Consider the following 26,893-nt stretch of genomic DNA (forward strand, 5'->3'; position numbering starts at 1 on the left):
GGTCGCTCACCTGTACAGAGAAAGAGAACCGGCTGTAGCAGTCGGACGGAACCCCTGTCGCCATAACTGAGTTTGATAAGAATGTCAAATGAGCAGAAACTGTACATCTCCTGGTAATAACTCTTGCTTTCCTTTTCCCACAGAATCAAGAGCAAGACCCCAGGTAAGACGTGATTTTGATTCTTCTCTCTCCCAAGCTCTCCTTTCATATCTGTATTTGGGATTGTACGTAAAGTTACATAAGGCTTGATGAGGCAAGGTGAGCTTTTCAGGTATGATGATCGGATGCAGAAGGTGGACACCTTTGGGAAATGGAGGGACAGGGGAGATCTGATTCAGACGTTCAACTACTTGAAAGGTATTAACGTAGAACAAAATCTTTTCCAGAGAAAGGAAAATGGTAAAACCAGAGGACATAATTTGTGAACTGGGTTGGGCACCGTTGGATACAGGATACTGGGCTGGATGGATCTTTGGTCTGTCCCAGTATGGCAGCTCTTATGTTCTTAAAATGGCTACAAGATGCTTCATTCCTGTGAAAAATCATTCTTGTAGCAGCTGAAGCACATTAGGGTTGCCAGGAAATAGTCCTATCAACTCAATGAAGTTACAGGGAAATACGTTTAAAACCAATAGGAGGACATATTTTTTCACTCGGAGAATAGTTAAGTTCTGGAACGCATTGCCAGAGGTTGTGCTAAGAGCGGATAGCGTAGCTGGTTTTATGAAAGGTTTGGACAAGTTCCTGGAGGAAAAGTCCATAGTTATTGAGAGAGAGATGGGGGAAGCCACTGCTTGCCCTGGATCGGTAGCATGGAATGTTGCTACTCTTTGGGTTTTGGCCAGGTACTAGGGACCTGGATTGGCCACCGTGAGAACAGGCTACTGGACTTAATGGATCATTGGGCTGACCCAGTAAGGCTATTCTTATGATGTTTAGAGCAGGGGTAGGAGCTAGAAGAGACACAAACTTGGCAAAAGGCACAAGACCAGGAGTTCCGCATCGCAAAGAGGGCTGAACCATGCTAGGTCAAGGAGACAGGAACTGCGCAAGGCAACAAAGCATCCTTGGTCTGTACAGCCCCCGGTTAAACTTCTCTCCGTGTTTTGTTAATAAACAGGCCTGTCTGGCTTGATATAAGGAATGAAGACTTTGCTTTCAGAATCCTAAAAAAAAAACCCAACAACTTCTGTCAAAAGCAGATTTCACTACGTACATGTGATTGATTTTCAGGCTTGAAAGTTTTGTTTTTGTCTTTGTCATATCTTCATTTATTTCTGTCTTGTTTGAGGTTTTCTTTCATTCCCAGTCCCGCCGAGTTCATTATTTCTAAGAATGAGGTGTGCACTTGTGAAAGGTGTTGTCATCACATCTGGTTGAAGCTGATAATTACAGTAAAGAAAACCCTTTCTTTTCCTGCCGGTAGCTGCAGCCTTGCTGAAGTTCCTCCTGAGAACAGCGCTTCAGATCCTGCAAAGTTTCCTTATTCAGATCCCCAAGAAAGTCTCGGCTGAACGGTGTAGGGTTTGTGGCTGCCACAGATGGCACGATGGGAAAGCCACGGTGCAACGACAGCAAAACGTGTCCATCGTAAATAGATGCCCACCCTTGACCCAGGTGGCTCTTGCCACCTGGGTTCAGCAATCAGGGGTTCAATGTTAGTACTCTGTAAACATGGGCTTCACGCCCCTCCCCCCTTAAAAAGATTTGCCAGACAAGTGTGGAAAAGACACGTTGACTTGCCTCTTCCAGATGCAATTTGCCCCCCCCCCTCCAGTACTACTATTAATAATTTCTAGAGCGCCGTACAGAGTCGCAAAGGATGCCAGGGTAAATGGCTCTGCCTATAAAGGTTTGAAGACACAAGCAACACCCATTGCATTAAGTAGAACACATCCTTTTCTTGGCGGTATCAAAAAAAGCATCTGGTTTACAATCGATTAAAAAGCATTAAAACAAATATACAGTATAAGCAATTAAAATTTATATATACAAAAAAAAAGTGGAGATTACAAGACCAAGGGGGACTAACATGACAAGAAAGAAGGAAGAAGAAATAGTAAAAATACATCAACATTTAAAACAAATTGGAAAAAAAATGTTTTCACTCAAATCATAGTCAACCTCTGGAACTCGTAAAAGCAGTTGACGAAGCTGGGTTTTCGGTTGGGTTTTTTTTTTTTTTTTTTTTTAAAAAGGTTTGCACAAGTTCCTGTAGGAAAAGTCGATAAAACGTTATTAAAAGTAGACTTGCGGAAATCCATTGCTTATCCCCTGGGAGTACACACCATAGAATTATCTATTTGGGAGGGATTCTTGTGACCTGGATTGGCTGCTGGTGGAAGTTGAATACTGGTTTGATGGCTCTTTGGTTTGACCCAGTAGTATTCTTAAATTCAAACCCAGAAAGGGCCAAAAACTTCTCCTTTCTAGAGCTGGGTGACTTGGGAACTCTGGCACTCTGCGTAGAGGCTTCTTGGAAAGCAATGTTAGCTGACCCTAGAGACAGAGAAACGTTTGTACCAAGGGTCAGCTTAAAAGGGCAAGGACTGCTCTGCAAGGCCGACTCATCTTTTCTCTCAGGCGGGGCCTAATTAACTGGGCTTTCTAAAAGGAATATTTGGGGGCAGGGGATCGCCCAACAATTACTACTTTGTTCGTAGGACTCATTTTCTGCTGAGGGAGGCATGAACTTTCACTCGGGCTTTTGTCTTAAGAAGCGCAGCACTTAGCAACTTCAGCATAATAAAAGCTTGCAGCCAGAAGGGTAAGGTCAGCTTTAAACGAAAGCCGCATCCACCATGTATTCTCAGACGCGTGCGCTGTGAATGGTACCGGTGAAGATAGGCTTCATTCTCTAATAGAGATAAAGGCAAGACATAACATAACAATCGGTGAATTTACAAAAGATAAACTATACAATTGAATGGAAGAAATTAGTTACCCAAGTATTTGGCGAATAGGTATATTTTTAGATGCTCCCTAAATTCTAAGTAAGTGCTAGAAGACCGAGCTGACTCTTATAACAGTAATTTAAAACCTATCGGCTAAGAGTTTCTCACCATGTCTTGCGGAGAGGCAAAACTTGTGTGAACCCCAGTGCATTGCCAAGGAGTGCCCTGGGGGTGAGGGATGAGGGTCTATTCCAGGGCCTCATTTGCATAGGAGGCTGAAAAGCAGGGCCATATGCGTAAAAACAGTCACTGATTGGTAGGGTAGAGGCTGGTAATGCATGCTGGTGAATGAGCAGATTTGGGAAGGGTGCAATCGGGGTCATGTCACTGTCAGACACAACTCGGGGCTTTTAGTGATTTAGGAGAGGCAATGAAGGTCACGCCAGTTCCTAAAACTGAACCATAAAAAAAAACCAATTGGTGGAAACGCAGAGCATGGCTTATGAAATAGTTTCTAATTGCTTGTGTCTGCATGCACCCACCTACGGTTACGAGATGTCTGAAAAAAACCGGGCAAGTTCTCTTTTTAGAGGACTGTCCAGGTGCATGGGGGGATTTCCAAAACCTGGCAGTTTGTCTGGATTATGGAAGGCCCTGAGCTCAGGGAAGAAGAGAGAAAGTTTGTGGGGCTGGGGGGGGGGGGAAACGGAACAAGTTGGGTTGGAATGGGGCAGGATCACATGTCCTCATTTTTTTACAGACAAAATCTGGTAACCCTATGCCCACCTGTCTGTGGTTGTATCTGCATGGCTTGTGTATCTTTGTTTTGCATTCTTATCCTTTTTGTATGTGTGTGTGGCTAGTTTGGGGGGGGGGTGCAATTTGTGCAATGGTGGGAGAAGATATGGGGGTAGAGTTGCAGAGGTTAGTTTATAGGGCGGGGTAGTTTGTGCGGTGGCTGAACAAAGTGAGGGAATAGTTCTGGCTTGGATGGTGGGACAGGTGGGATCAGTTAGGGGATTGTGGGAATTTGAGGTTTGGGTACAGATAGTAAGACGTGGGTATAATTCTAGGGGTTGGGTATTGTTTGTGTGGTAATGGGACAGTTGTGGGGGGTTTGAGAGCAGTTTATGTGGTGGTGAGGCAGTTTGAAAGATGGGGCAGTTGCAGTGGTAATTTGGGGGGGGATAGGGCAAATAATGAGGTGATGGATCAGTGGCAGAGGGCATTTTGGAGGGGTTAGGGCACTTTGTGGACTGATAGGGCCCTTGTGAGTGTTTGTTTAATGTGGTTTGGAACAGATATAGGTGGGGCTGTTGCAGGGTGGTTTTGGGGGTTGTGGGCAGTTAGGCTTGTCGGACAATTGTAGAGGTAGTTTTGGGAGTAGTATCAGCTTTGGAGAATGGGGGCAGTAGAGAACAGGGGAGAAGCTGTGTGAAAGGATAAATTCCGTGTTTCAGTGCACGTAAGAGTCTTAGTTACATAAACTGGAGCTTCTTCCATAGAAATGCATTTGGCCATTTTTTTTTTTTTGGGGGGGGAGGGCTCTATCTCGGTAACCCCCACTCCAGTTTGGCCCATTTTCAAACTTGGCCTGCCTTTTCACCAGTTTTCCCCCAATGCTAAGTCTTGTCTAATTTTCAGGGCGTTGTTTTGCCCCCCAGACGGTTGGACATTTCTCATCCCCTGTCCCGTAATTCTTTCAGATTATTTGAATTCAGCCTTCTCTTCCTCGTTCCTAGGCTGCATGGGCTTTTGCCACCGCCTGTTTTGCACTGACAGCAGGTGTTGGACTGATTTGCTTTGAAGTGCCACGGTTCATCCGGTGGCAGGTGCCGGCCAGTTTCCATGGCAACTGTGGGGTGAGAGAAGTGGCTTTGTTCCAAGAACCGATAATTAACTTGGATGAGGAGAGTTTAGAATGGTAGGAGGACGTGTGACACTAGATTATTATAGTAGAACAAGGGGGAGTTGGAGGGGGGACGGATGTCACAAATACAGACAATTTGTGAGCACACTGTCCGTCTCACTCGGTACTTGTAAAGTATTTTTGAGTACAGGTCTGGGAGTACAAACGAGCAGTAAGTTAGCAGATAGACTGCAAAGCCGATGTACTTTGTCTATTTTCCCGTCAACCCTTCTTGACTTCAAGTTGTACATAAGAATGGCCTTACTGGGTCAGACCAATGGTCCATCAAGCCCAGTGGCCAATGCAGGTCCCTAGTACCTGGCCAAAACCCAAGGAGTAGCAACATTCCAGAATCTCAAAGATTAACAAGATTTCGGAACCCCAAATAGGAGCAACATTCCATGCAGAAACCCCAAAGAGTAGCAAGATTCTGGAATCCCCAGAGTAGCAACATTCCATGCTACCGATCCAGGGCAAGCAGTGGCTTTCCCCATGTCTTTCTCCATAACAGACTATGGACTTTTCCTCCAGGAATTTGTCCAAACCTTTCTTAAAACCAGCTATGCTCTCTGCTCTTACCACATCCTCTAGCAACGCATTCCAGAGCTTAACTATTCTCTGAGTGAAAATTTTTTTTCCTCCTATTGGTTTTAAAAATATGTCCCTGTAACTTCATCGAGTGTCCCCCTAGTCTTTGTCATTTTTGACGGAGTGAAAAATCGATCCACTTGTATCTGTTCTACTCCACTCAGGATTTTGTAGACTTCAATCAAACCCTTCCTTCTCCACCTCTGAGGATCCTCTTGTGCTTGTCTTATGCTTTCTGTCCTCCCAATACCATTTTACCGCCCGCCCACACTTTTCCTCTGTGAGATCATTTCATGCAGTCTGGAAAACATACATCCTTAATTTATTCCCGAGCCAACTGAGCTCTGAGTTCAAATTATGACCCTTTGAATGAAGCTTGGTTTCCTATAATGGTAAATGGCACTTTTTCCATTAAATGATACATTCCACTTTTTCTCTCCATAGTAAAATGAATTGCAGAAAGTGGTCGGACTAAAATGTTTCGTTTTTAACAAATTAGTTCTGATTATAATTGACAATGAAGCTCTTAAAATATAAGGCATCCAGTGTGAAGCTAATGAAAGAGGGTAAGATAGAGATGAGTTGGGAAATATGAACAGCATCTCTTTGGATAGGAAGAAGTGAACATAGGCAGGGGGCCTTTTGTAAGGAAGCTATTTTCCATTCCAACCATCCCCCCCACAAATACCCAGAAATAGCTGTTTTCTGCTCCTCTGTGTCTGAAATAGGAAGAGTAACTGCATGTGAGCTACATGGACCGTGGGGGCGAATGCGATGTAGAGAATGAAATGGGGACAAATTTTTCCCCATCCCCGGGGAACTCATTTTCCCGCCCTGTCGAGTTATTTTCCTGTCCCATCCTTGCAAGCTCTGTCCTCATCTGCACAAGCCTCAAACCCTTTAAAATCCTAAGTAGCACCATTCGAGAGCTCAGATTGTGATGTCATAATGCCTCATTCCACCAATGCCTAAGAGCGAACCTCATCAGTGATGTCACAATGGCTTCATTATATACTTGGCTCACATAAGAACTATCAATTCTGGGACAGACCGAAGGTTCATCAAACCCAGTATTCTGTTTCCAACAGTGGCCAACTCAGGTCCCAAGTACTCAGCTAGATCCCAAGTAGTAAAACAGATTTTATGCTGCTTGTCCTAGGAATAAGCAGTGGACTTCCCCAAGCCATCTCAATAATGGCCTATGGACTTCTCTTTTAGGAAATTATCCAAACCTTTTTTTAAACCCTGCTAGGCTAACTGATTTCACCACATTCTCTGGCAGCAAATTCCAGGTTTAATGACACGTTATGCAAAGAAATATTTCTCCAGTTTCTTTCAAATCTACTACTGTTACCTAAACAACCGCCTAAACCATTACCGCTCATCCAGATCAAGAAGAACTCAAAACCTATTCACCTTCCCACCTAATAATGGAACCCATCTTAAGAAACTATACGACAGCCTTCTAGCGACACAGGCAGCAAAAATTGACCCCACAATCACCAAACTAATGATCCATACAACAGACATCAAAGTGTTTCGAAAAGAAATCAAAACATTTCTATTCAGAAAACACGTCATTACCAACTAATATCCTCCCTTTATGCACAAGCTCTCCCTCGATAGAATAACACATTAATTCAATTCTTAGAACCTTTCCTATCATACATACTCTGATTCCTATATAAACATTTTCCACACTATCCAATAAACTTCTTACGTCATTATTAGGTAACTTCCAATCTGTAAACCGTATATACTGATAATCTCCACTATATTCTGTTATCACTTGATTCCCTTGATATGTAATTCTCAAAATTGAATCCTCTACCACACCATGTAATGTACACGAATCACTGTTATGTAATTTATCTAGATAATCTTTATAACGCAATTCTTTTGGTAATTCCTATAATTTGTATTCCGCCTTGAACAATATATAATGTATAATGTATTCGAAATTAATTTTCCTATGAACTGTTTTCCTACCTTCTTCTACTCTGTTTATAACCTAACTAATTTATTTTTCTCAAGTACTTTAGCAAGAATGTGAGCCTTTGGGACAGTCAGGGAACTCTAAGTACTTTCTCTTCATCTTAATTAATCTTACGGTACAGCGGTATATAAGAAATAAAATTATTATTATTATTACTTAGTAGCTCCATCGCACGCCCCCTAGCCCTAGTGTTTTTGGAAAGAGTGGACAAACAATTCTCATCTACCCTTTCCACTCCACTCATTATTTTAGAGACCTCTTAGAGAATGACACGGGGAAAAAATCTGTCCCCGTCACCGCCCCGTCACCGGCCCACCATCCTCTGCACCGCCCCGTCACCGCCGTTTCCTTCACCGCCCCGTCACTGTCACCGCCATCCCTTTCACCGCCCCGTCACCGCCACTGCCATCCCATTCACCGCCCTGTCACCGTCCCCGCTGCATCCATTTTCCGTTTTCATCCCCTTGGCCCAGAATCCTTTTCCCTTTCACTCCCTCCTTACAGTTTGAGCCGGGAACACGGGTGATCGCACGGTCCTCGCAGCCCCCACCCGCCTGCCCAATCGATCGTAGTGATTAGCCAGCTCTCTCCCTTCTCCTCACCTTAGTTTGCAGGCTTTCTTTTTCAGCGACCTGCACGCTTTCCCAAAGAGCCGCACACGCGCGGCTGCTCAGTGTTCAATCTTCTGCTCTGCTGCAACTTCCTGTTTCCGGTTGCGTCAGAGCAGAAGATCGAAACTGAGCAGCGGCGGGTGCGTGGCTCTCTGATAGCGTGCGGGTCGCCGAAAAAGAAAATCTACAAACTAAGGTGAGGAGAAGGGAGAGAGCTGGCTAAACACTAGAATCGATTGGGCAGGCGGGTGTGAGCTGCGGGGACCGCGCGATCATTCATGCCTCACTGCGGGGACAAGACCCATTCACCGCCCCGCGGGCGGTGAATGGCCTTGTCCCTGTCGCCGCAGCGACTGCTAGTTTTCTTCCCCGTTTTCGGCGGGTGACCCGCGGCTAAAATGCGGTGGCCGCGGGTAAACCGCCACCGTGTCATTCTCTAAGACCTCTATCATATCGCCCCTAAGCTGTCTCTTCTCCAAGCTGAAGAGCCCTAGTCACTTTAACCTTTCCTCATAGGGAAGTCGTTCCATCCCTTTCACCATTTTTTGTTGCCCTTCTCTGTACCTTTTCTAATTCCGCTATATCTTTTTTTGAGATACGGTGACCAAAACTGCACACAGTATTTGAGGTGCGGCCGTACCATGGAGCGCTACAAGGGCATTATAACATTTTCATCTTTGTTTTCCATTCCTTTCCTGATAATTCCTAACATTCTGTTTGCTTTCTTAGCTGCTGATAAGCTAAAATTCTGTGGAAAAAGTCATTTGTAAATACAGCCTTTTACTGTGGGAAACGTAAATATAGTAAGTTTATGTAATGTTGGCTTTCTGTCTGGAAATTTAAAATGTTCGACGCAATACGTTGGCACCAGGCCATGCGATGTCTTATAACAAATACGGACCTTTTTTTAAAAAAAAAAAGTATCCTCGCTTCTATTGGGAGCCAGTGTAACATCCGATAATAATTTATCACATGATTGGATTTTTTCCAAATTAAAAATAATCGAACTGCTGTATCATGAGTTTCCTGTTGCTGAGTTGGGAGATAGTGAAATGATTAAAAGCTGGGGGGGAGGGGGGAACGACGACAATATGTCAAGCTGTATCTGCTGGACTCCGCCGGGGGTGAATCTTTTCATAAAAGTGGTTAATAAATCCTAATTTAAAAAAAAAAGAAAGAATTGCAATCCCATTCTGAAGTTGCATTTATTGACGGGAGTGTATAATGTGTCAAACCTCTTAATATCCAATGGCGGTTTTTCAGCTGTAGCAGCAGCGAAGCGGTTCCCCTTAATATCCAATGGCGGTTTTTTAGCTGTAGCAGCAGCGAAGCGGTTCCCCTTAATATCCAATGGCGGTTTTTCAGCTGTAGCAGCAGCGAAGCGGTTCCCCTTAATATCCAATGGCGGTTTTTCAGCTGTAGCAGCAGCGAAGTGGTTCCCCCCCTCCCCCAGTGGTGCCTGAAACATACTGCAGATGTGGAACTCACTGCATGAAAGTTATAATTGGCATTCATTTATCATTCACCTGACCTTATGGTGAATTATGTTCTCTGTGCATTTATAATCAAGCAGCAGAACATAGGTGAAAGACAGAGGCCCTCGAATCTTTCAAAATTATAAATAAATGCATGAGATGTTTCAGCACAGAGGTCATGATATGAGACTCCAAGGGGATGGACTTGGGAGAAACATCAGAAAATACTTCTTCACGGAGAGGGGGGTGGATTTGTGGGGGGTGGATCTCGGGGGAGAAACAGAATTCAGGTAAGCCTCGGACAAGCGCAGAGATACCCACTTTTTGACGATGAAACGGGAAAGAGAAATCAACTAGCATAGAGCCAAGGAAGAGGACTGGGCAAATTGGCTGGGCCGCAGGGTCGGATTCATTTTCCGCGCTTGTGTGGTCCTTGCAGGATTCTTGGAGGTCAGGATGAATTTGCTAGAACCAGAAAGTTCACCGTCTGACATTCTGTGAAATCGCAAGAAATGCAAACTCTGGGAGCTTCGCTGCTTATTGATAGCTGAGCACTGATGGCAGCTAGGAAGCCCAGAATTGCTTTACTTAAAGATTATGTAGTCTTAGAGCAACTGATGTCCACCTCCTGAGCAGCGTGGCAAATGGTGGGTTAATAAAGCTCTCCTGCCCGTCTGTCTTTTTCCAGCCTTTGCCAAAAGAGAGAGCAGATTCCTAGTGACTTTGGGAGGGAGGTGATTAATGCTTCAGTTAGGGGCACTTGACTGACAAAATAATTACTCTGAAAATGTAATTTTCCTTGAGCATTAGAGGTGATGCTATTTCAAGGAGCCTTCATTATCTGTGCTTCTTACCAAGACTCGTAATGCCAAAACATCTGGGATAGCATTCATCGGGGTCTTTGTCATGCAGAATTGAATGTGTATCTGGATTTTAGTCACTGGAGGGTAAAAATGATTTTCCTCAATCTAATGGAAATTGAATTGCAGAACCTTGGAATAAAAACTGATCAAACCTAAAGTTTATTATGAGAGAAAAGACAGTAGGGCTATATTAAACAAATCCCCAAAAGGTGGAGCGTGAAGCAGACAAAGTATTTATACCGATTATTTATTTTAGGTATTTATATACAGCCTATTAAACTTATCTAAGTGGCTTAGTCAGGTACGCAAGCGTTTTCCCTATCTGGCCTGGTGGGCTCAGCTAGAGGATTGAGTGGCTTGCTGAAGGTCACAAAGAGCAGTGTGGGATTTGAACCCACAACCTCAGGGTGCTGAGGCTGTACCTCTAACCACTAGGCCTTTCCTCCTTTACAACCCCTAACCACAATTATTTGTGTGTTAAACCATTCAGATGATTCTTGTGTCCCCTCTCCTGTGCCCTTGGGGAGGGATAAGGCTGAGGGGCTACCGAGACCGGTCACAACTGAGGTCCGCTACCTGTGGGGTTTTGCCCTCATTCTACCACCCACACAAATAGGAGGTGCAAAGCCAGTGTGCACTTCTGGTACCTGTAGACCGTGTAGGGCAATTTCACAAGGAAACTGTGTGGAGAGATTATCTTCAAACAAGAGCCAGCAGAAATTGTCTGTAAATGGAGTCTGCTGAGGCGGCAGCTGGGGAGGGGGGGCTCTCTTTGTGAGATAAGCAGGCGAAGCCTGGCAGCTGCTCTGTGCTCAGCTCCCTATCAGCAACCCTCGATTGCAGGGTTTTATTTAATTATCAGTTATTGTAAAGTGTCCTGGATAAAGTGCCATGTAAATATGATAAATATGTTTTTGAGTGTTGCAGAAATCTCTCCACCGGGAAGTAGAGTAGATCATATTTGGGCTGGCCGCTGGACAGTCCTGATATTGACTGGGTAGAGATCAATGACTTAGTATTAACCGGCAACCCCAGAAGAATGCACAGAACTGCAGCATATAAACATAGTAACATAGTAGATGACGGCAGATAAAGACCCGAATGGTCCATCCAGTCTGCCCAACCTGATTCAATTTAATTTTTTTTTTTTTTTCTTCTTAGCTATTTCTGGGCGAGAATCCAAAGCTTTACCCGGTACTGTGCTTGGGTTCCAACTGCCGAAATCTCTGTTAAGACTTACTCCAGCCCATCTACACCCTCCCAGCCATTGAAGCCCTCCCCTGCCCATCCTCCTCCAAACGGCCATGCACAGACACAGACCGTACGAGCCTGCCCAGTAACTGGCCTAGTTCAATCTTTAATATTATTTTCTGATTCTAAATCTTCTGTGTTCATCCCACGCTTCTTTGAACTCAGTCACAGTTTTACTCTCCACCACCTCTCTCGGGAGCACATTCCAGGCATCCACCACCCTCTCCGTAAAGATCATTTGTCACAGGGACTTTCTTCTAAGATCTTGCGCACTTAGGAGGCTTTGGCAATTTCTACCAAGCGTTGGAGCAGGGACTTCAGTACACACCTTCGAGCTTCTGAGGTTTATGCCTCAAAGCTTCAGCGCCATTGCCAGGAAAATGTTAACTTTAAATCAGATTTTGCCCTGTCCATGAGTGAGAACAGACTGAAGTGTCTGAGGCCAGCAGTAAACTTTTGGATGGCAATGTCCAATTCTCCATCTCTCTGCACACACAATTGATAGCCTTAATTTGACATTGCCTTTTGGCAGGGCGTCCCAGGGTTTATCTGCAAAGCGGGCAGGGTGATAGCAGCAGCTGGCCACAGAAGCACTTGTCAACAAAAAAAACCACATTTTTCTTTGCTGCTGAGAACTTAAGAAGTGCTCTTAGTTAATTTAATGACGCTGATTTCAGATCTGTAATTGAAATTTAGCTAGCACGTCGGATTCCTGAGATACTGATTTTTTTTTTTTTAGACAGTTTGCCATATCGGCACAATATTGCTAGTATGAAGTATGTCCCACCATACTTGTGTTAAGGAGTTTACGCTGAAAACAAACACGAAGACAATAAGGAGACATGTTACAGCATAGATTTGCGTCTCTCTTAACTCACACACAAGTGATGTCGGCATGTTCAGAAATGTTTGAGACACTTGCTTTTAATGCTTGTGCAATATAATTTGTCTCTCTTTGCAAGAACCAACAACAGTCTCCCATCGTACTGGGATTGAACTTTTCCCTGATATCTGCTTTCCACACCTTGATATCTTCATTAAATCTTTCCCCGTGCTCATCGCTGGCATCACCAAGATTGGGTGAGAAGAAGTCGAGGTGAGAATGTAAGAAGTGCGTTTTAAGTGACCTTCTGGCACCCATTAGCTGATTTGCTGTCAGCATGTCCTCCACAAGCTCAGCATAATTCTCTGATCTGTGATTACCAAGAAAATTCTGAACAACCAGCACGAATGCTTCCCATGCTGCTGATTCAGCTGGTTTCAGCTTCTGTTTGAATGCAGGGTCAGTTCATGGATTTTGGGTCCAACAAAACCACCTTCTTTGATTTTGGCTTCACTTTTCTCGAAACCAAACGTACGATGAAATTAAAGTAGATAGATTAGAACTGCTAATCAATGCAATGGATGTGCTTGTTTTTGAGGGCAAATTGACTCAAAATGTGGCTTGATAGTCAACAAGCAAACATGCATTTCATCATCCATCATCTGCAGTCATTCTCTTTTTTTTTTTTTTTTTTTTAGATTTAATTTCTGTCAGAGCCGAAAATCCAAGTTCGCAAAGATACGAAGATCCAAACGGTAGCAAAGCCTTGATTGTCTTGTTGCTCCAATAAAATTATTTGTCATTACTTTTCAAGGACCAATCACATCAAAGAATGCTTGTCCGGGCGGTTGCATCCTTACGCACACAGATGCTCATAACATTGACAGACTCTTGCGTATGCGACGTACATGTCTATGAAGGGAATTTTTTTAAATAATGTAAAATTCTGGAATTTCTTGATGCACAGCAGGAATCTCTTCAGGGTCCACCACTGTGCCGAGGCACACAGTTTGAGAGACCGGCGGCAGTTATGCTCTGTAGCTAACAGCTGGTATACATCTTTAGCTGGCCATGAATAGCTGACAAAAAGCAGCGAAGACTTATGCCACATCTACTGAGGCACTAGAGACCCTTTTAAAATGTAAATGATAAATGATCTCTGCTAGAAACAGCTTCTGCCAGCCCCAGCATCCCAGCCTTTTGTTTGGGAAGTGTGGCAGTGGAATAACTTCACATGCCATTAGCTGCCACATTGCTTACCAGTGTGGCAAGCCAGTCACTCCTTTTTCGAACATCTGCCACCCAATTTTGTCTTTTTTTGTTTTTTCCCAGCCTTCCGCAGATCAGAGAGCATTGAGCGGCTGAGCGACAATAGCCGTGACAGATGGATGGGAGGGAAGACCTGGACTGCACAGAGCCAATAGAACAAGGACAATGTAGAGAAGAGAACTGTGTGGAGGTTCACTCCCCCCCCTCTCAATAGGATATCTTCAATAAAATAGCAATGAGCCGTGTTCAGAATGTTCTGCTGAATTCCTGCCTCTTTCAGAGACAGCACCAGCAGTCAGTGCACCCAGGAACATTGGGCCAAGATCTCTGCATCTTCCCTGCTTAAATCCTCTGCTCCTAGGTATTCGTGGAGCAGGATGCATGCAGATGAAACACATAGTTAAGCAGCAGAAGTAGTGGCCGTCCGCTTTCCTGTCCCACAGCCCCTGATGTACTGAAGACAAAAGGAACAGAGAAAGCATGTGAACCAAATCGGGCCATTACTAATCCGTGATGAGGAAAGGATATGACATAAGAACATAAGAATAGCCATACTGGGACAGAACGAAAGTTCATCAGTTTCAAACAGTGGCCAACCGAGGGCCCAAGTACCTGGCAGAAACCCAAAGAGAAACAACATTCCAGAGCTGAGATTATGATGTCATAATGCCTCATTCCATAATGCCTAAGAGCCAACCTCAGCAGTGATGTCACAATAGCTTCATTGTCCTATACTTGGCTCAAATAAGAATAGCCATACTGGAACAGACTGAAGGTCCATCAAGCCCAGTATCCTGTTTCCAACGGTGGCCAACCTAGGTCACAAGTACCTGGTAGAAACCCAAAGAGTAGCAACATTCCAGAGCTGAGATTGTGATGTCATAATGCCTCATTTCACCAATGCCCAAGAGCCAAACTCACCAATGATGTCACAATGGCTTCATTGTAAGAACATAAGAATAGCCTTATTGGGTCAGACCATCAAGCCCCGTAGCCCGTTCTCACGGTGGCCAATCCAGGTCACTAGTACTATACTTGGCTCAAATAAGAACAAAAGAATAGCCACATTGGGATAGACCGAAGGTCCATCAGTTTCCTAACAGTGGCCAACCCAGGTCCTAAGTACCTAGTTAGATCCCAAGTAGTAAAACAGATTTTATGCTGCTTAACCTAAGAATAAGCAGTGGATTTTTGGTCAAAAATGACCTGTGGACTTCTCGTTTAGGAGATTATCCAAACTTTTTTTTTTTTAAACCTAAAGAACCTGAAGGCCTTAGACCCCCAGCTGTTCACTGGTTTATTTTGGGTTTTTCACATCACTTTTTTTCCAACCGGGGATCTCCTGTTCTTATACCAAGCTTTCTTGAGGTCTGATACCACTTGTGTTATCACCATCTCCGCAAGAAGGCCATTGCCTGCATCCACCACCCTTTCTTGCCGTGAAGAAGGATTTTCTATTGTCAGTCCCAAGTGCTCCTTAATATCATGGCCTCTTGTTCTACAGAAGGGGTGTCAGAGTCCCTCCTCAAGGGCCACAATCCAGTCGGGTTTTCAGGATTTCCCCAATGAGTATGCATGAGATCTATTTGCATGCAAAGCTTTCATTGTACGCTAATAGATCTCATGCATATTCATTGGGGGAATCCTGAAATCCCAACTGGATTGCGGCCCTCGAGGAGGGACTTTGACACCCCTGTTCTACAGCCTTCTTTCCTCTGAAGGTTTGTTTTCAAGTATTTGAACAGGTCAGGTCTTTCTCGCATCTTCACCCTCTTCCACATATCTCCTCTCCATTAAGGAGTACATATTTAAGTCCTTTGTTTGCAAATCGTGTCTTTCAGTGTACACCTAAACTGGCCTTTCTCTGGAGCCCGGTTTAAGTCAACCTTTTTTCCTCCTTTTTTTTTTTTTTTTGGGGGGGGGGAAAGTTACCTTGGTTTATATTTGGGTCAGTTTATATTTGAATATATACGGTATGTTAAAAGAGGTTGCATTATAGCTGAGAGAAGAGCATGAACCGTATTACCAGATGAGATTTATATTTCTTTTCCTTTTTTTTTTCATATCTTATTTATAAAAACTTTAAAATTATTACGGTATATCACGTCAATAACTTCAATGATAAGAAAAATCTGAAATAATCTCAGGAGAAAAGAATTTAAAGGCAATATAATACTAACATTCAGCCATAACTGAAGTAATAACAATTGCAAGATACAAAGAAAACCCAAAATCAGGATATTAAAAATTACCCTCTAACACCCTTCAGCCCGTGACACAAAGCTCAGGAGACTCGAAATTGAACTTAACATAGTAGATGATGGCAGATAACGACCCGAATGGGCCATTCAGTCTGCCCAACCTGATTCAATTCAATTTTTTATTTTTTTTTTCTTCTTAGCTATTTCTGGGCAAGAATCCAAAGCTCTGCCCGGTACTGTGCTTAGGTTCCAACTACTGAAGTCTCTGTCAAAGCTCACTCCAGCCCATCTACACCATCCCAGCCACTGAAGCCCTCTCCAACCCATCCTCAACCAAACGCCCATATACTGTACAGACACAGACCGTGCAAGTCTGCCCGGTACTGGCCTTAGTTCTTCAATATTTACTATTATTTTCTGTTTCTAGATCCTCTATGTTCATCCCACGCTTTTTTGAACTCTTTCACCGTTTTCCTCTCCACCACCTCTCTCGGTAGCGCATTTCAGGCATCCACCACCCTCTCCATAAAGAAGAATTTCCGTACATTGCTCTTGAGTCTCCCACCCCTCAACCTCAAATTATATCCTCCCATGCTTCCAAAAAGTCTATCGACTGTTATGAAACAAAAAATAAATTAAGACGTGTTCTGAAAGGATACCACACACAAACAAGGAAAGAGATTTATAGTTCATTAGAATACAACCGAAAATAGGCCAATCGGTGCAACTACACTTTTCCTATTGATACCATAAGCGATTGGAGACTTGTCCGAGACATCCAGTCCATGTCCTGGAGGTTGCAGAGCAGATAACGTGTATTCATGGCTGCCCCTTTGCCCTCTTCTCTTTCTGTTCCAGACCCAATTCGTCCTTTTTTCTGGAGCCATATGGTAAGTCTACCCCCACATCGCCCTCCAGGCAAAACTGTATTCAGTTTTAGTTGAACTGGTATCTCTCAAATGTCTGAGCATAATATTTTTGAATTAATCACGCTATGGCTTCAGCTTGTTCAAGGACAGTTCTGTGGTGGGTCTTATCTGACTATGACACACGTCTCACTAGGTGTGTGTGGGGGGAAGGGGGGAGAGAGTATCTCATTAATTGAGGTGAACTGCAGTATGAAAAGCAGGACCTAAAGTCCTCTGTTTAATTGAGCTGTCCTCCTGTGGGATGAGCATACAAAGTTAGCAGTAATGAATTGCACTGCCCCCCTCTACTGTGAATCCTGGGGAGGTGTGATTCAACGTTCTTAGGTTAGGAATTTGCATAGGATTGGAATTGCTAATTCCCTGATTAATTCCTGATCCTCACTACAAAATTAAAATCCAGTATCGCTAAACAAACAGGCATGCTTTAAATCCTCTCTAAACCCTAAGTGAGATATTTAGAGAACTACTCGTCAAGCTGCAGAGTTTCACCCTGAACGAGTGGAGGGGCATTTTCGATAGGACTTATAGGTCTAAGGTTGGACATTTAGGGCAGGACATCCACAAACCCAGGAGGAAAAAATGTTCATTTTCAAAGCTGTCTTATTTTTGAAAATGATCTAGGTATAAGTTTTGGTTCTTAGGTCATCTTCCTTTTTTGGCTATTTTTCATAAATAAAAACGTCCACGTGAAAAACGCACAAGTTTTGTAGACGTACCCAACTACCTTGTCTGATTGCGGCAGAGAAATCCCCATCAGCTGAGCCGGTTTCGGGGATTCCTGCTGACTCAGCTGATGGCAAGTCCTCAGTGTGCTTGCTTTTTTTTTTCTCCCCATCTCTGGGTGGTGGGAAGGGGTCATGACCACTATGGTCTAAGTCCTGGCATGTAGGCTGTCCAGCTTTGCAGTGTCTGATCCTGCCCATCGAAACTGCTTTTCACATCCACAGCAGCAAAGCTTTGAAGTCAACAAAAAGGCTCTATATCACACTGAGGACCTGCACAGCCAGGAATAAAAAGTGCTTTCCCTTCACTGACTCCTTGAGGGGTGTGGACTTAGGGATTAAAAAAAAAAAAAAAGACACCTAGCCCCACCCCTTTCTTCCCCAGCAATCCCACCTCCAGCTCCGCCCTGTTTCATCCCCCAGCCAAACCTCCCGTCTCCTTCCCCGAGGTCTGGAGTAGAGAATGACACGGTGACAAAATTCATCACCGTTCCCGTCCCCGCAGATAACCGCGGGAAATAATCCCATGTCATTTTCTAGTGTCTGTTTCAACCTCATTCCTTCTACACCAGCATTCTTCAAAGCAAAGCTTGTGGGTCAGTGGTTGTGGCCATTCATACTCTGATTCTTCCCTCTCTCCTTAAAGAATGGCATGAAGATGGTTTACCTCAGTTATCCGCGGGGACGGGAACGGTGATGAAATTTGTCACCGTGTCATTCTCTAGTCTGGAGGACTTGTGGACATCGACACAATGACATCACATGCATGCATGCATGTACGACATCATCACGTCGACATGCGCAGAGGGCCTCCAGATGCGGCCCTGAGCTTGGGGATTTCCAAAACCTGGACAAACTGCCGGGTTTTGGAAATCCCTCTGGGCACCCGGACCATCCTCTTAAAAGAGGCCATGTCCGGGTTTTCTCCGACATCTGGTAACCCTAGTGTGGACCCAGCAGTAGACACAGAGCTGGAGAAAAGTGGGTGGGAGCAGAAACTTCAGATGTGACTAACTGCAGCTCAAGGGAAACCACCCATACCCCCTGTGCATTTTCATTCATCTGCATCGCCTTTTCCAGCCCAAACTTACTGTACATTTGGAAAGGTTTTCCTGCAGCGCTTCCAGACCTGACAGTTTAAAAGTATTTGGTTTCGTAACAGAAATTTTTTTTTAAAAAGAAATTTTTTATTTATTGAAAAGATTTCTTAACCGCCTATACCTAGGCAGTTTTACAAGTAAAAACAGGAAAAAAACAAAATTTACACAAACCACAAACATTTCAAATCATCCATAAAGAACAATTTTTTACAGCGCCTATACAGAAACCATGATGATCTAGAATCATCATTCATCGAAACTGGTGGTCTGAACTTTTCAATTAGAGCAAGTGAGGGTTTGAATTTCCAGAACTATGATATTTGCACACAGTCCAAAATGTCCTGAAACTAGGGACTGGTCGGAATCCCTGGGGCAGATTTCCACGGGCTCGGCATTTTGTGAGAATTTTTGTGGTAGCGCGAGAAGATTCGGTCTCTGGAGGCATTTGTGCAGACTCCTTTTTTTTTTTTTTTTTTCTCTCAACCTGTTCTGGTGGTCTGTAGAGCGTGGTAGGAGAGTCCCTGGGGTTCTAGTTGATACATTCTTTTCCCGTGTTTATACGTTTTGCCATAGCTCTTCAAGGCTTTGCCCTGCCACGGGGCACTGTAAAGCCCTGGCACCAGGAGCAGATGAGAACGGCAGTCACTGAGTGGTTCGAAGGCCGGCTCTTTCAACCACTCATCACTCCTGTCTCGCCCCATCGCTTCTGTCAGGATTTAGTGCCGTTTCATCATATGTCACCTTGTACGTACAGGCGCCACCTCCATCATGTCATGTTAAACCAATAAAGCATCTCTATACATCTCAACGTGTCCTCTTTCTGTGACAGAAACATTTCCTAGGGGGGGGGGGAGGAGCTGTCTCTCTAGCTTTACCTGTTGAAAGAACGCTACAGATTTCAAATAAAACAGGAAACCTCAGGCAGAGGCTGGGGTTTGGGTACAGTTCCTTCCCTATCATGATGTACTAACATGAGGACCTATTTCTTGTTTGTGATAGGGTTTTTTTTTCGTTTGTTTATTTGTTACGATTTACGGGGGTTTGTTGTTTTTTTTTTTGTTTTTTTTTTTAAAGAAATTTAACCAAGATGCTACACAAGAATAAACCAGACACAGGCAATTTCAGCAGTAAAAATATTAAAATACGCTGGCTTTTACAAAACCGTGGTAGAGGTTTCTACCACGGGCCGGTGAGGTAAATGCTCCGATGCTCATAGAATTGCTGTTAGCGTCGGAGCATTGACCTCGCCGGCCCGCAGTAGAAACCGCGACCGCGACTTTGTAAAAGGAGCACACAGTATGCTACTTACAATGTACATTAAAGTGTCTTAATAGACACCCAGGGTGTAAGCGGAGGTGGAATACCCAGACGGATTAGATAGAGTAACAGGAGTTAGTTAGAAATAAGTGTGAGTGGCTTAAGGAGAAACTACCGCTTGCGATTGATACAAAACTCTGCCGTACGTCTAATTTTTGGATTAAAAAAGGGCAGATCATGTAAGAATGTTGTTTAAGCTCCGATGTTTATATTATAAGGGGATGCAAGGTATGGCCCCAGGGTACCTAGTGGACCATTTTAATTTTTCTAGCGTTTGACGTTCCCCGCGTATATCAATAATCTTTGATTTTCTGTCGGCTTTCATTTCGAGCAGTTATTTGGGGCTCCGTTCTCCGCGGACTTTTTTCTTTCTTCCACATCGTATATGAATTTTAGAAAACTAAAAACCTACTTATACGAAAAAATTGTTTTTATCATTGACAATACATACTCTAAAGTCGCTGTTCGATGTCCAGCTTTCTTAATGAATTGTTAACCGCAAGGATCCACACGCTTTTGCAATATATAAATGCAACGTTAGGTTATGCCGGAAAATGATTTCATCTAGAGTGGGAGTAGATACCGTGTTTCCCTGAAAATAAGCCCTAATCGCCAGCAGCAGCAGCGCTCCCTCCCCCCCCCCCCCCAAATCCCCTTCCGTCTGATCCATCTCTCCCTCCCATCCGAACCACGAGACTAAATGTACCTTCAAACCGGCAGCAATGTAGACAAGCTCCTTTGTGGCAGTTGCAGCAGAGGAACGGCCCAGGCCGCGAAGGAGCCTGTCTACATTGCTGTCGACGCTGCCGGATTGTTATAAGGTACATTTAGGGCTCCTTTTACTAAGCTGCAATAGCGTTTTTAGCGCACAGGATTGCCACGTGCACTAGATGCTAACACCAGCATTGAGCTGGCGTTAGTTCTAGCCATGTAGCACGGGTTTAGCAATTCTGCGCTTGCTCGAAACTCTTATTGCAGCTTAGTAAAAGGAGCCCTTAGTCTCACTGTTCGGATGGGAGGGAGAGATGGGTCGGCGGGGAGGGATAGAAAGATGCTACACGAGGGGATGGGAGGAAGGGAGGGATAGAAGCTGCAAAGGATGGGAGGGAGGGATAGAAGCTGCAAGGGTTCTGCTGCACAAGGGGATGGGTGAGATGGGAGGAAAGATGCTGCACATGTGGGGGAGAGAAAGACAATAGGGTGGAGGAGAGGCAGGGAGAAAAATAAGACCTACCCCGAAAATAAGACCTAGTGCCTTTTTTGGGCCCAAAATTAATATAAGACAGTGTCTTATTTTTGGGGAAACACAATAGCTGGTTAACTGTTGGCAAAAAGTCTTAACTTTTCCTCAGCATCCAGGTTTCTGCAATTTCACATTTTAACCTCCTGTAGTTTGGTTTGTCAACTCATTTTCAGAGATGAGCGAGTCTTAGGGGCCCTTTAACTAGACTGCAGCCAAAAAATAAAAAAAATTGTACCACTGGGCTCGCTGAGGCATCCCATAGTAATTTTGCCATACACGCTACAAAATTCCAATTAATTTTTTTGGCACAGGGGGCGTGTCATGGGTGGTGAGTGGGCTTGCCTGAGCAAATCAGTTAGTGCATCAGCTGATAAATTCAGGTTCAGTGCAAGTAGGGTTACCAGATTTGTTAAAAAAAAAAAAATAGAGGACACGTGGCCTTACCCCTCAAATAAAGATCTTCCCTCTTCCCCAAGTCCGGGCCGCGTCTGGAAGGCCTCCGAGCATGCGCGGATGCGACGCAGTGACAGCTGCCGCCTTCTCTTGGTAGCTTCACGCATCTGTACCACAGTCACTCTGTACCAGACTGCTGCCCACCTCCTCCTGCTTGTGCCTCCCTCTCGAGTAGCCTGGCATAGACATTTCCAACGCCCTGGCCCATTTCCTTTATTTATGTATGTATTGGTAGCTTGGCATAATTACCCTACTACAATACTACCATTTATTATTTCTATAGCACTACCAAATACACCACAGCACTGTTCATTAAACACTCAAGAGACGGTCCCTGCTCGAGTGAGTTTACAATCTAAGTTATAACAGATACACGACATAGGGTGCATCAATGGTGCTACTGTACCCAGGGCAGGATTAATTCGTTGAGGGCCCCTAGGCACACAAGTACACTGGGCCCCCCTGTCCCGCCCCACCCCAACGTGCGCCCAGGCGGAAACAGGAAGCTGCATCGGAGGGAAGCTTTGGGCGCACAATTACAGTTCTTGTTGCCTTTCTTACCCGCGTTGCTTGCTTGATTTACTTTCCGTCGATGGGGGTGGGGCCCGCGTCGCCGATCGGGGGGGGGGGGGTGTCTTGCGTTGCCGATCGATGCTGGAGGGGCCCATCGCCGTTTGGAAAAAACAATGTTGATGCCTTCCTTCGTCGGGCCTCCCCTGACCATTTCAGGCACATGCCTACTTGGCCTACTGGTTAATCCTGCCCTGACTGTACCCGTACCTTTGTGCGCACCACTGTCCACTGCATCTGTCCCAAGTTTAAACTCAGGGCTCCTTTTACGAAGCTGCGTTAGCGGTTTGACACGCGCAATAGCGCACGCTAATTTGCCGGCCGTGCTAGCTGATACCGCCTCCTCTTGAGCAGGTGGTAGTTTTTCGGCTAGCGCGGGGGTTAGCGCGCGCTAGAAAGTTGCGTGCGATAAAGGAGCCCTCAGTCTAGATATTAGACCCTTCCCCCCTATTCTCTTTCCTAACGACAGTGTTTCTTCTTCCACCCTCGGCTCTTAAATCCACCCCCCCCCCCCCCCAGTTCTGAGCGTATTAATTGCCTCCTACGCTGCTAAGTCTTGTGGGACTTATCGCTTAAACACTGCGTAGACGAGTCACACAACAAGAGAACAAGGAAACTAATTAGCATATAAAGAGAACTGTAAAAGTAGCAGTCTATTTTTGGAACCCTTATTAACCTCCTCCTCAACCCCCCCCCCCCTCTCAATGTGAATGGTGTTGAGCTGAGGCGCTTCCGTTTTTCTCTGTGTATCAAGAACCTTGGCGCTGCCTCTTTCTTTTTTTTTTTATAAACGGCATGGCCACCTGAATTTCCTGGCATGGAACCAGTACATTAAACCTTCGACAACTCTTGACTTCTACTGATATTACACAGAGAGGGGACATGATCGAAACGTTCAAGATAATGAAGGGAATAGACTTCTTAGGTAAAGTTAAAAGGGGATAGATTCCGTACAAACATAAGGAGGTTCTTCTTCACCCAGAGAGTGGTGGAAAACTGGAACGCTCTTCCGGAGGCTGTCATAGGGGAAAACACCCTCCAGGGATTCAAGACAAAGTTAGATAAGTTCCTGCTGAACCAGAACATACGCAGGTAAGGCTAGTCTCAGTTAGGGCGCTGGTCTTTGACCAGAGGGCCGCCACGTGAGCGGACTGATGGGCACGATGGACCACTGGTCTGACCCAGCAGCGGCAATTCTTATGTTTAAAATTTTTTGTCCTGGATCTAAAGTACTGGTAAATATAACCTTAGTTCCAGGACAGCACCTGCCCCCCTTTTAACAAAGCTGCGTTAGGCTTTTTTTTATTGACGGCCGCGACGGTATTAGCGCCAATGCTGGTAGGGATTCTATGAGCAACAGAGATAATACCGCTGCAGCCAGCGATAAAAAATCCTAACGAGGCTTCGCAAAAGGAGCCCAAGTATAAAATGATAAATTTACCATATTTTTTGTAATGTATATTTTTTTTATTTTGAAGTTAGAGTCGTATATGGTACATCTTTACTGGCTCTTAATCCACCCGAAATTGCTTTCTCAGCCCTGCATGGAACAGCATCACATTCTGGCATCTTCTTGCTTCAGTCTTAGTTCCTGTGGTGTAGCCATGGGTGGGCCCAGGCCCATCCACGGTGGGCTCAGGCCCAACCAAAATTCTCACGCCCTTGTTATGGCTGCTAAGGATCCTCGAGCCCACACCAACTGCAAAGATCTTCCGCTGGCAAAAACTCCTCCCTCTCCCATATGGTCCAAGTACCTGCTCAATTTCACGTATGCATGAAAACAAAGCCGTGGGCTGGAGCAAATGGGAGAGGGAAGAGTTCTTGCTGCTGGAGGACCCTTGCAGCTGTTGGGGCTTGAGGATCCACGCCAGCTCAGGTATTTTTTAATGCTTTAAGTTGACCTGGGAGGGAGAGATGTGGAGACCTCATGTGCTCACCCAATTTACTCAGTGGCACACCCAAACTTTGAGGTCTGGCTATGCTTCTGCTTAGTTCTGAGGTTCCTGATTTGCCTGTGGTGCTTTTTTTTACAGGAATGGTCGACCTCCACCAGATCCTCCACAGCCAGGGAGTAACCACAGGTGCTTTAGGGACCCCCCGTCAGCAAATGGTCCTTGGTGACGGATGCACCGACAGGTTCTTTGGCCTCTGCAGAGGGACATTCCAGGTATTTATGCCTCTTTTTAAGAATGACCAGGTGCTCCAGGCTTAACCAGAGGGAGGATATATGAGTCTGAACCTCAAGCTGGAGGGCACCTCAAATTTACAGGAAATGTGTTTGCAAAGGAACCGATTTTCAGAATGTAATAAACCCAAATAATGAATCCAAGCCCAAATTACTGAGGAGCTACGGAGTGAATATACTTGTAGGTCAGTAAGAGGAGTTTGAACTATATGCGGAAACGGATAGGGAGCCAATGATTTGACCTGAGGAGAGGCATGACGTTGACAGATTATGAGGTGGGCAGCAGAGTTCTGGACAAATTGAAGGGGCGAGAGATGGTTTAGCACGGGGGTAGGGAACTCCGGTCCTCGAGAGCTGTATTCCAGTCAGGTTTTCAGGATTTCCCCAGTGAATATGCATTGAAAGCAGTGCATTCAAATAGATCTCATGCATATTCATTGGGGGAAATCCTGAAAACCCGACTGGAATAGGGCTCTCGAGGACCGGCGTTCCCTACCCCTGGTTTAGCAGGTGGCAAAATTCTAGGCAAGGAGTGGTGAGGGTCTTAGCACTGCGCTCAGAAAGGAAGGGTTGGATTTTAGTGATGTAGAGAGAGAAGATCCGGGAAGGAACATAAAAATTAATATTATTGCACAGATATTCAAAAGACTTCTGATGGAGAGCCAAATAGGTTAACAAGAACTTGTACTTAATTCGAAAAAGCACAGGTAGCCATTGTAACTCCTGTAAACACCTAGTTACATGGGGTGTCTCCCCCCTCCTCCCCCCCCCCCCCCCGGCAACCCATAAAGCAAAAGTACTGCTGAGTATCTGCAGTATGCTGGAATTAATACACTGCTGTATTTTTCTAGGAGGTTGGGGGTCCCAGCATAGCTGGTATAGCAGTATCCCAGCTCCCGCTTTGGTTTACTCATAGAGTTTTATCTGAAGGATCATCCATCAGCTGCATGGGTGTTTTCTAACCTGGCATTCCTTAAGAGCATGAAAAAGCAAAACCAGCTGGGAACGTTCACCGTATCAGCTTAGTATTTGATTGGATGATGCTTTGAAATGCCATTCTGCTTTTCCGTCTGTTCCTCTCCTGCCACGCAGCCCTCCCCCCCAGGCAACAGGACAGAAAGGCTTCCCTGTCTCCCCTTTCATTCCATCTCTCAGGGTGCGCTTTGCCAGATCCTGCGATTTAGATGGGTGGCTTTTGCACAAAGATGCTTTGTGTGCTTTTTGGAGGAATGCTGTTAACCAGGACTTATGAGTTGGTTTGTTTTTTTTTCTTTGAATGACTTGTCTGTTTTCTATGGTAAGTTTTAGTGCTGGATCAGATACAGATCCACCCTCCCAGACTGGAGAGAATGTGCCCGGATCTAGCCCTAGACCGGTGCTGGCTCTGTGCCTTTCACATAGGGGTCCCACCCTCTCCTCTGCTCTCTGTTATCCTGGCCTTCATTTTTTTTTTTTTTTTTTAAGTTCACATTCCTTTCACCGTTGATCTTTCATGAGAAGACCCAGATAACGGGGAAATCCCCTCCAAGGCTTTGCAGCTAGATCTGTGATTTTATTTCTCAGGACTGAATGTTAGGATGAAAAAGCATAAATATGCATTAACGTGTAAAACATTTCAAACTGCAAACTAAAATATGGATCTGGTTCTGTGTTTTCTGCATGACTGGATCACAGAACCAGCTGGCTGCTATCGTGAGTTCATACTGCTTCTAACCCTGAAACACCTCAGCTGCCTTCTTGCATCCGCTAACCCAGTGTATCGCAAACTGTGTGCCAACAGGACGTGCCGCTTGTATTGAGAGGCACATCTTGTAGACCATCAGCCGACACCGGCACCTCTCATTACAGGGCTTCAAAGAAGGTTTGGATAGGTTCCTAGAGGACAAAGGGATTGAGGGGTACAGATAGGAGTAGAGGTAGGTTATAGAAATAGTCAGGGACCACTGCTCAGGCAATAGGTCTGATGGGCCGCCGCGGGAGCGGACCGCTGGGCGAGATGGACCTCTGGTCTGCCTCAGCGGAGGCAACTTCTTATGTTCTCTCCTCCCTGGCCCTTTTCCCTGCTGGCGTCTCAGGGCCCGTCTGGAGGGCCTTTGCGCGTGCACTGATGTGAAGACGTCGCGCACGTGCCTGGCGTCATCACGGCGATGTTCCGTGCACTTCCGGATGCTTTGAGCCGCGGTCACTACGTTTTAGTGTGCCGCGGCTCGAGAATATTTGCGGGACACTGCGCGAAGCTGCAAACCAGGGGCTCTCAATCCAGTCTTTGGAATTTATCCAGCTAGCCAGGATTTCAGGATACCCACAATGAATACACGTGAGATAAATTTAGTATGCACTGCCACACTAAAAACGTACCTTTCTTTCCTCTCCAAAATATTTATGAAAATGAGATTATGAGGCAGCAGGGAGAAGATCTCTTGAGAAAAATTAGTATTCTAATTATCGTTCTGTGCTGATGAATATTCATTTCCATGAAACACTAAGAAGAAC

At 45.0% G+C, this 26,893-nt stretch overlaps 1 protein-coding gene across 3 annotated transcripts in view; it reads left to right on the forward strand.

The window, feature by feature from the left end:
* Positions 1-26,893, forward strand: part of TRIM44 (tripartite motif containing 44) — a 53,314-nt gene that overhangs the window by 25,296 nt on the left and 1,125 nt on the right. For all 3 annotated transcript variants that reach the window (XM_033928747.1, XM_033928745.1, XM_033928746.1), the window contains 2 exons: positions 144-163; positions 24,249-24,382. In XM_033928747.1, the coding sequence (XP_033784638.1) occupies positions 144-163; positions 24,249-24,336 (108 nt within the window). In that variant the 3' untranslated portion in view covers positions 24,337-24,382. The remainder of the gene's footprint in view (positions 1-143; positions 164-24,248; positions 24,383-26,893) is intronic.

Source organism: Geotrypetes seraphini, chromosome 19 (genome assembly GCF_902459505.1).
Source record: "Geotrypetes seraphini chromosome 19, aGeoSer1.1, whole genome shotgun sequence".
NCBI classification, from domain to species: domain Eukaryota; kingdom Metazoa; phylum Chordata; class Amphibia; order Gymnophiona; family Dermophiidae; genus Geotrypetes; species Geotrypetes seraphini.